At 39.7% G+C, this 10557-nt stretch overlaps 1 protein-coding gene across 1 annotated transcript in view; it reads right to left on the bottom strand.

The window, feature by feature from the left end:
• Positions 1-2129: 2129 nt before the first annotated feature.
• The window catches only part of BBOX1 (butyrobetaine (gamma), 2-oxoglutarate dioxygenase (gamma-butyrobetaine hydroxylase) 1), a gene marked incomplete at its 5' end in the record, with an annotated part of 13054 nt that continues 4626 nt past the window's right edge, over positions 2130-10557 (bottom strand). Inside the window, 4 exons of the mRNA XM_010015484.1 lie at positions 2130-2330; positions 3975-4141; positions 4598-4794; positions 7339-7444. Of these exons, the coding sequence (XP_010013786.1) occupies positions 2170-2330; positions 3975-4141; positions 4598-4794; positions 7339-7444 (631 nt within the window). The remainder of the gene's footprint in view (positions 2331-3974; positions 4142-4597; positions 4795-7338; positions 7445-10557) is intronic.

Below are 10557 nucleotides of genomic sequence, written 5' to 3'. Positions count from 1 at the left end.
ACAAACCTGAATGGATACAGGTCTAATCATAGAATCATAGAGTGGCTTGGGTTGGAAGGGACCTTAAAGCTCATCCAGTCCCAACCCTCTGCCACGAGCAGGGACACCTTTCACTAGACCAGGTTGCTCTGAGTCCTGTCCAACCTGGCCTTAATGTAGTCCCTAATTCAGCTGTTCTGAGTGGTGGGAAAATATGAGGCAAATGGATGGTAGGAAGTGGTCAGGTAATCGTATTTACAAACATTTGTAAATGAATAATGGCTTAATATCTTTGTGCACGATATTATGTGTGAGATTAGATACGAGCCCAAAACAGTAATCAGTTCCATAATAGTTTTTAAAAAGCAGAAATGTGAATAAACCAGTTTTTAGAAAAGGACAGAACAAAAGCAGAAAATATCTCTTCCCTATTTATCATTGGTATAAATCCCAAGATGTCTTGTTTTGAAGTTAAAAATTGCATTCTTCACTCAAATGTTGTATGGAAAATATCACAGTGAAGCAAAGTAGTGCTGGTGTCTTACAGAATATAGCTATTAACCTTTCTTCATCTTTTTCCCCTTTAATAGCAAAGGCAAAAAATACTTTTCTCATATTTCCAAAATTAATTCTTAAAGAAGGCACAAACAAATTGCCACTAAAAGCCAGTTTTATTATGCTATGTCTTAATGCCGTAACTTCAATAAAAACACTTCACTATGCACTATAGAGAGGAATGGATTCGAATGCCCTATGCTAGCTCATGATCAAAGCCTTATTTAGTTTTATTTGATTATTCAGCTGGGATATCTGTTGCCTGTAAATGATGAGTAGAAGCTATGGAAGTGTTTGTGGGCTGATGTTAGGGTCTCGCTTATGCTGAGGTTTTAATTCAGTAGTTACAGTCCTATTGTTTTAGCATACTAGGAATAAACTAGTATTTAATTGACTTTCAAGGAAGAGTTTGAAAACAAATGGTTGAACAGGGCAGATCTGAGGGTAGAGGTGTGGTTATCTTGTCCCGCTCACAGCACAGTGAGATGCTGTCCTGTTAGCTCCACAGCTATAGGGACAGTGACAAATAAACTCAGGGACATATTGCTTTGTATAAGAACAAGTGGGGTTTAATTATTTCTCTTTCAATTTGGCATCTGAATACTGGGGAAAAAAACCCCACTACTTCAGCTGCAGTAATTTTTACATAGTGTAATCTCTCTTCAGAATACAACCTAGAGGAAAACATCCTGCAGACCAAGTCTGTCAGAGCCATGATCTTGTTTTTGGTGTAACAAAACCGGGTCTGAGTTCAGTCACCACTTCTCTGTCAGGTATTGAGTCAATAACTACCTCTTGTGCTCTGTGGTTTATAGCTGCCAAACAGCATCAGCATTCCTCCTCTTGAATTTACTCAAAAGTCTGCCTGCCCTGCACATCTTAATTATGTCTGTGCACAACGCCTGATGGGATTTCTGACCCTATCTGCAACCTCTACACTGAGATTTATTTGTATTCCTAATGCAGAGGAAAATTAATATGACACCTTCTCTGGAATATCAATCATTTCTGAGCTTGTGGACTTTGAAATGTAGGAACAAGGACTTGTGGCTGTGATAGTCATCACATACACAGCAGGATATACAGAATACAGTATCTGTTGAATGAGAGCTTATTAAAGCGGAGTTCTACCTGGAGAAGTGTGTATATGGAATTAACTCCACAGCAAAGGTTGTTAATTTTGATAATGAATTTTAGTTATGATTTATGCAATAAAGAATGCCTCTCTGAAAATAAAGGAAGATGATGTTGATAACGAAACTTTAGCAGGTAATACTTTAAGCTCTTTTTTGATGCTGCCTTCCAAGCGTCCTAGGGCAGGCAGGTATATCTGTAAAGGCCACGGAAGGCATTGGGATATCCAGTCAGACCAGTAAAGTGATAATCTTTCAAGCCATTTTGTACATTGGTTTTAAAATGCAAATAAACTGACAGAGGTAGCAATGCATTTTATGGGTTCAGAGACACAGATAAATCTTGAGTTATGAACAACAAGGTTTCTTATGGAATTTAAAAATACTTTATTTGTGACGTTAGCTTCTGAAAAGAAAACACATTTTTTATTGGGGTGGGGTTTTTTTTGTCATTATTGAGATTAAACAATCTACGTTTTGTTCATTCTAGTTAGAAGAAAGCTCAGTCCCTGTTCAGTACCCTCTTCCTTAGGAGCCGGAGCCTTGACATGACCACATCCCAGTCTGCATAGGCACCTTCCAGGTGACGAGTCGCTCCTGAACCCGATGGGTAGCTTTGGCGACCATGAAGCACACGCCAGTTGTCAAATGTCATTATGTCTCCTGTAAAGAGATTTTTAATACTTGGTACGTTATAGTTAATTCCCTCAAACAGAACATGGAGATAGACTTCTATCATCAGTTAGGGAGCAATAATTTTGAGTAGCTTGGCTGGAGATACACAGCAACAGCACAGTAATTTTAATTTACTGGTCATTCTCAACTAGAGAGGGGAGGTCCCTTTCAACCTCTGCTCCTTGTCTGGCATAACCAGGAGTGGTAGGGGAGTCCATGCTGAGAAAAGCAGGCCTTTGAAGGGAAAGGCAACTGCAGCAAATCCACAAGAAGGAGAAAAAGGGTGAAAGCCAAAAGGATTATTTTCATTTGATCAGTGTGGTATTACTCATACTATACACATCCTGCACTGCTATCCTCCTCAGAAGACTTCTCCGAGAACAAAGTCAAGACATTGAAAGTTAGGAACTCACATCATGAAGGAGAGCATGCCATTTTAATTTTTCTTCCTTGTGGTAGATAAATCTCTGATTATATATCCTTATAGTATGTCTTCCCTTCTCCCCCTCACTTCTACCACCATTTTGGTGCATTAATTGATGGGGTAGATGGTACTAATGTAATGTGAGGTACTTTGTTTTACTATTTATTATGTGATCTTATAAATGATTTTATTTCATGTTCCCGATAGAGGGAGATTAACTTCCTCATTGACATTTTAAAGACACTATCATCATAGTACATGAAGCAGTCAGATGCACTAATGGATTTACTTTTGTAGCATCTTTTGAGAGATGAGGGACTATTCATATCTTTATTTTATAGCTGGGGAATGAAAGAACAGAAATTGAGGCCAAAGTAGTTAAATATATGCACAGACTTCAAAGAGTAAGGGGCATTTTTTGCAGTGTGTTTTGTGTTCAAAACACAGCCCTGTACAACTCTAGCTGAAGTTCAGAGCACTTAGCACATCTGCAAATCTGCCTCCAGATGTCTTGCATGGGTCACCCAGGAGAAGCAGCACAGCAGCAAAGGCCTTCAGTAATTCATCCTGCATGATGCTGATGTTGGGTGCCTGAGCAAAGACACAGACGGATTCCCCACAGCGCTGCTCATCTTCCTTCAGCATTATGCACATTGTGCATCTGTATCATCTTCCATGTTCTGCAGTCCCTGCAGCCGCTGGGAAGGTGCCCCCATTGGGAAGGTGCCCCACTAACAAAGTGCCATAACCACCCCCTCCCCCCACCCCCATATCATTTGGCTTAATGTCCATACTCTGCGTCAAGTGAAGCAGAGGAAAAAGTATGTGATTTTGTATCATTTAAGGATCAGGCACTGAACTGGGGTGGCACAGCAGTCTTACACATGGTATTTCCCATCTGTGGTACTACTGATATGGCAAGCTACAATTTCCTCTATGTGTGGGGTTTTGATGTAGTATAAAAATACATTGGACTCATCAATAGGCAGACGGTGGTGTCAACCCACCCTCCCCCCCCTTTTTTTTTTCCCTTTATAGTGAGCAATGGCAAAAGAAATCTGAGATGAATGTAAAGACGTGGTATGAAATGCAATAGGTGCTGGAAGGACTTAAATCTCCTCTCAGTACCGGTGCTAACAGTGCTGAAGTGTTTTGGCTGCTAGGAAAAACATTCGAAAAATCATTGCAAGGAGAAGCAACTTACTGACCTGGTTTCAGCTTGTGAGTAAATTTGAGTTCTGCACTGTTTAATAAATCATTGAATTCCTTTAGAGCTGCATAAAATGGCCTCACTTTTTCAGCTGGTATGTCAAACACAGTGTCTCTTGTTGCATTATTGTAATTGATGCGAACTACTTGGCCTCTGGAATCCACGCTAGGAAACAGAGAAGGAAAGGAAAAGGCATGTATTATGTTACTGAAACATTTTAAGACAGTTAAACAACAACTTCATTCTCCTGCTGGAATTTCAGTATGTTTCTATAGTGAAATTCAGGTTATTATTGCACTGGCTTTTATAATTAAGCCTAATTCGGGATAATCAGGAGAAAATGTAGACATTTAATTCGTTCAAAATTCTGTTTTCTATACTCTTTAATTGTAGAATCATAAGCTTTTTAGATTCAGAAGAGATTATAAACATTTGCATTTGATCTTTTTCTAGCGTACAGTTCTTACTCTAAATTGCTTCAAAACCAAAATCACAGAAATCTCCCAACCCCCCAGAATAACTATAGACCCAGTTAAACCAGTGTTTTCCCACAAGGTGGCAGGAGCAGACAAAACTTGCCGTACGAAAGGGATTTTAGTTTTCCCTGCCGAAACTACTCACTCTATAATTCTTTGTTTACATTGCACAGCAAAATCACAGTAGTCCCTCCCAACATCTGTGTAGTCTACAGCAGTATAGGACAGGATCTGATACGCCTGAGGATTTTGTTTCTTCAACTTTTGGCATGCATGAAATCCATCTACAACTTCAGTTTCACCTCCTGTGGCTGTCTGTTTTATACAGTGGAGAAACTGAACCTGGAACAAATTAACATCTCATTAAAAGCAAGAATTAGCTTGCATATTTAACAGGTCATTAGTATCCTTTCCCTTATATCCGTGGCTCTGTGGTTTTGTTTGGGTTTGGTTTTCAGTGAAAGACTGAGTTCCCATTGCTGCAGCTTCACAGCGCTCTGCCACCACTATCACAAAGGCAGCAAATTAAAGCAGCATGTTTATCAATCCATCCCATTTGGCCTATCTTCTAATGTTTGCAACCTGTGAGTCAACTGTAAAGCTCTGTTCTCACTTCTGTCCTTTGAGTCCCTCTTTGTGGCAGTCGTGTAATTTTAAATGCAGTCTTATCTCAACAAGGAGGATTAGCTTTCTGTTGCAGAAACAAAACCTCCTGTGAATGATAGGCTCACAGCAGGGGAAAGGTGGCTGTCATAGAAGGCAACAGGCCTGGTATCTCTATGATAAAATAGGATTAAGACAGTTTCATTTCATTTCACAGTGAAATTGCCAAGGCGTAAAACAGAGCAGAAAGCCCGGGTTCTGGGTTGCACCAGTGTAAACTGGAGCTACAAACACAGGCAGTAAAACTCCCCGTGGTGTTACAGAGTCCAGCATCACACAAAGTGTAGCCATTCATCTTGGCCAAATGACACAAAACACATCTGTCATGCCAATGGAAGCAGCTTCACTTTTCCCTTCCATGATGGTGAGCTATTTCTGAGACCATTAGGAGAAAAAAACCCAACTAAACAAACAAAAAAAACCAACCAAAAAAGCAATCAAAACACTACCACTCCCAACCCTCTCCCCATCCCCCCCCCAAAAAAAAACCCCAACAAAAAAAACCAATAACCCAACCCAAACAAAACCGGAGGAGAAAAAGGAGCAGTGAACAGGCTTCACCCCAGAATCACCTCACCAGCTAGACCCACAGACCTTGACGATGGTGATGAAGGGAGAAATTTAAATTACTGACAGTGCAGAAGGAGGACTTGTTGGAAAGGACTTATTGAGTTAAATCACTCAATGAAGCTGCTTCCTGCCCTCCTGCCATGCTCCTTTTGGCCAACAAACCTGGGGCATGGTGTCTCAGGGGTCCCACTGAAGAGAGCACAAGGCAACAAGCTCTTTTCTTTTGTGGCCTCAGCTGGCCTTACATTGGGCAAGCACAGTTTGGCACTGCTAGGGAGGGCTGCAGCAGTGTACTTCATGGAAAATTTCAAAGGGATAATTCAGTTTACATTCTAGAGAGATAATGTTTGTGCTAAGATCTAATAATCAGTTGTTCGTTATTTTGTTTTGCTTTTAATCAGGATCTCTCATGCAAAAATAGTTGCCAGAATAAAACCTAGGAAATCCTAAAACCATTTTTATGGGACAGTTCTGAAACTAAACATCATCTCTTTCTTCAAATATTTGTAAGAAATACATCTTAAGAATTCAAATGCTGTGTAATAACTAGATAAAGAAAACTGCACGTTCAGGATAATGTTCAAAATAATTCAATGTACTTTAATACTTTTATTTCTTACAAGCACGTTTGAATGAGAAAGCTTATGCTCTTCTAATATTTCATAACAGTGTGGGCTTTGGCACAGGTAAGACAGCGAGCTAATTCACGTCTGCTCTCTATTAATGAAGCCCTGTTCTGTTCCTACTCCACATTAATTAACCAGTATCTAAATGATTTTTAAAGGTGATGTTAGTGTGAAGTATTTGGTACTTGTGGATAAATCACATTGGCTTTTTGTTTAATCATAGAAACAACAGATATATAGTATTCCACAAGACTAGAAGGGGAAGTTTTATAGATGCAGACTTCTCCAGGGTTATTTTTTGCTCCTTTGTACCTGTTCCTAGTCCTTTCCAGTTTTATGGTGAACGTGGATTAGACTTTGATGTGACAGGGACTAGGAGAAAACATATTGCCTGTGGTTGTTGTCCAGCTTTACAGAATGCCCCTTTTTTGTCTGTTACGAAATGGCAAATAAGTGTCTAATGTCAATCAATTCACAGGAAAGACAATATAACATCTTAATCATATTTCTTCTAATACATTCCCCTCCTGAGGTGAACAGATGAGTCCTAAAATGTCACAAATTGACTATAGCATTTAGACAAATAACTTTTTGAATAGAATGAGAACAGTATCAAAAGCACATACAGGACACTAGCGTTTTCTCATATGGTGGTAATCTCAATATTCCATGAATTTCACTTAAAAATTATGGGATACATAATGGTTTTCTTATGCAGAACTTGAGTCATAATGTATATGGGATGGGGCTTTGAGCAACCTGGTCTAGTGGAGGGTATTCCTGCCCGTGGCAGGAGGTTAGAATTGGATGAGCTTTAAGATCTCTTCCAACCCAAATAATTCTATGATTCTATGATATATTGCATACCCATGTGTATATAGATTGTTATGTGATTAATATATTGTTATGTTTACATTGCTCTTTTAAGACAAAATTCAGAGTCACTGAACGTTAACCATATTTCATGCTATAGGAACATTTCCTTTTCCCCTTTTGTGTTGTGAAGAAGGCAGTAGATTCACCTTACCCCAGGTGGATGCTGCAGAACAGGGTAATCAGTGTGAAAACATAGTTTCCCGGTTGTATAAGCTACATTGTTAGCATCTGCTTTGTCTTGCACTTGCCAAGTTGGTCTTTATAATGAAAGGGAAAAGAGAAAACAGGTTAAAACAGCCAACCAACATGCCAGACAGTACACATTGAAATTGTAAAATCACAGTATGAAAGATTCATTCCACCTTTGAGCATGAAAATATTGTACAACTAGAAGGAAATAATGATCTAGTAGTGTTTCCCCACCCCAGCAGAGAAGGCTTATTTCAGCAGTCCTAGGTTCACACGAGAAACTTAAGTGTGCCAGGGGACATCTGGCCCTAGTGTAGTATCTAGAACAATGGTGGCTTTCCACTGGCAGTACTTTGCTGAATGCAGGGATCAGTTGAAGACTCTAACCAAGAGGTATCTGCTAGGTTAAATCATCATCTTATAACTGAGGCTTCAGAAATAAGAGAGTGTAAGTAAGTCAGCCAATTTCCTTCAGTCAATGTTCCATTTTTCCCTGCCATGTGGAGCACTTTATCAATGAAATATGAAATTGTAAAAGGCTATGTAACTTAAAAAAAAATAATATTTTAAAAGCTTTAGGGAGAGACAGAGACTGTCCTTTGCAGGGAGATGTTTCCTGTAACTTCAAGACTTGCTGCTAAAGGAAAAAGATCTTCATAGAAATCATAGAATCCCAGACTGGTTTGGGTTGGAAGGGACCTTAAAGCTCCTCCAGTTCCAACCCCCTGCCACGGGCAGGGACACCTTCCACCAGACCAGGTTGCTCCAAGCCCTGTCCAACCTGGCCTTGAACACTGCCAGGGATGGGGCAGCCACAGCTTCTCTGGGCACCCTGTGCCAGCGCCTCAGCACCCTCACAGGGAAGAACTTCTTCCCCATATCTAATCTAAACTTCCCCTCTGTCAGTTTAAAGCCATTGTCAGAAGCCTTGATGAAAAAGTGTTGATGAAAGACTTCGAAGTTTCTTTTCTTTCTCTGATGCTCTTTCAGAGAACTACGGCCATTTATTTTGTTACATTTGACCAAATTAATTAAGACAGTTTACTGACAACTGCAGGAGAAACAAGAAAAAAAGTCTTAGTTTTATGACAAAGACATGAATACGTCGCATTGCAGCACAATCAAAATCTGTTTTGAATGGCAACCGTGCAGGAGAATTTGAGACCAAGAACCACATGTTTTGCTTGTACAGGGTTCACGTGATTGAAGACAGTCTTCAGCAGATACATATTATAGGTGCAGACATTTGTCTGGAAAAGTATAAGTCACCGTATGCAGCCCATGTCATCACAGGAGCATAGTGGTTTAAAAGGAAATATTAAACTATAGACCAAATATGTTTCGGATGGTGTGTGTAGCATTACTTCTTAATAATAGTTTAGGAAGAAAATAAGCTAAAGAACATTCAGACCAAAATGTTTTTATACAGTACAGAAACACTTTTTTTCTTGGAGTTCTGTTTAGTATAGAAATGATGCAAAATGCTAAAACTAAATTTCTGAAATTGCCAGGGGGAAAACCCCACTGAATATTAGCAGATATGTTTAACTGGGAAAAATAATTTGTATTATTTGGTACAGCACATACTCATCAAGTGCATGACATCAGTACTCAGGCATGATAATTTCAACCACACTTCCAGAGTCCCCTACTTTACAGCGAAAGCCCAGCCTGTTATATTGTCCTTGTCATTAGTGTTGAAGGCAGCTAAATTCACTGTATCTTTAATTTAAAAGGCTCCAGTTTCACTTGATGGTTCAAAACCAAATTAACATGTTTTAATTGTCTCATTTGTATGCAATTTATACAACTGCTGGAATGGTAGTACTTTGTAAAATCACTGTCAGGTTTTACAAAAGCAATCAGTGCTTTCATGCTGTTAACGCTTTGTGAGAAGAGCTGGTCCCCGGGAGCTTTCCTTCCACACAAGGAGCTTTGGACAAAGCTCAAGTTACTGACTTGAAGTCAGAGATGCTAATATGGAGCTCAGCACTGAGTGTGAAAAAAATCAACCTTACTTTGTCAGACCCAGCTCTCCCTCAGTCATGGGGAGAGCACACAAGAAGTAAAGGAAGAAAATGTGTGTAATGTCAGACGACTCCTGGCCCTTTGGGAGAGCAAATTGGGGTCGAATGGTTTATGTTTAGTAATGAGGGTCAGATTCCAACAGCAGTTGTTCAGGCTGATTGACAGAGGAGAAAATTTGGCACCAGGCAGGTGTAGTAATTTTTTTTGCATTAAGTGGCAATGTGGGCTCAGTCTCCCTGAGCAGAACACTAGCTTGCTTGGTACATCCTTAGTCTTGCAAAACCACTGCACTAGAAACTTCACTCACATGTGAATCATCTGGTCTTGAATGTTATTAAAAATCTAAGTCTCGTTCCTAGGAGACTTAGATTTTGGAACCTATGTTTTCCTATTGCAGCTGAAGCCCTCTGGGAGATGCAGATGTTTTGACTATTTCAGTTGGGGTGCTGGGCCCCAAAAGAAGCCCTTCATGCCACCCCAAGCCCTGGACAGAGCTTCAGAAGAGGGGAGGAGCACAAGGTCTAAGGCATGAGAAGTTGGAGAAATTCATTGTGGTATGGCTGGAGACCTTGTTAATGGAGTTGTGCCTCTGTAATATAAAGAAAAAGGTGAATTTAAAAGCATGGAATGCCTTGGTGGTGTTATATGGCTGAAACAGTGTACGTTTCCACTTTTTACAGTAATGACATTTTAGGTAGCATGTACCAAAGAGGCAACTAGACAAGAAAATAGGCTTTTGTTTTCCCGTGTGTCAGGGTTATATTCATTGCTGTTATAGTTCAGCTTAAAATTCATGGCCCTGTTGACGTGACGTTTTATTTGGCAAGCTTGCCAATTCCAAATATATCCGTTTATTTATCCTTTTATTTTTTTTATCCTTTTTGGTAGGTCTTGTATTTGGCTGCTAGTGGAACAGCCAGGGAATTACCTGAAGTTATTATTTTATTACAGTTGTAAAAGCCACCTCAGAATTGGATGTCAGTAAGAAATGCACTTCTTTTAGAGGTGAAGAGATGGTCTGTAAAATGCTGCTCTAAGTCTGTTGTTAAGACTGAAACCTCAGTGGAGTTTTGCTACCATGAGAAATATGTAAGGGCAAGACCAGGCACTATAATAACTACAGCTCAAAATGAAACAGGTTAAATCAAGAAAA

This window comes from Nestor notabilis, unplaced genomic scaffold (assembly GCF_000696875.1).
Source record: "Nestor notabilis isolate BGI_N333 unplaced genomic scaffold, ASM69687v1 scaffold8515, whole genome shotgun sequence".
NCBI lineage: Eukaryota > Metazoa > Chordata > Aves > Psittaciformes > Psittacidae > Nestor > Nestor notabilis.
Note: the sequence above shows the minus strand (reverse complement) of the source record. Positions and strands in the feature narration are given on the sequence as shown.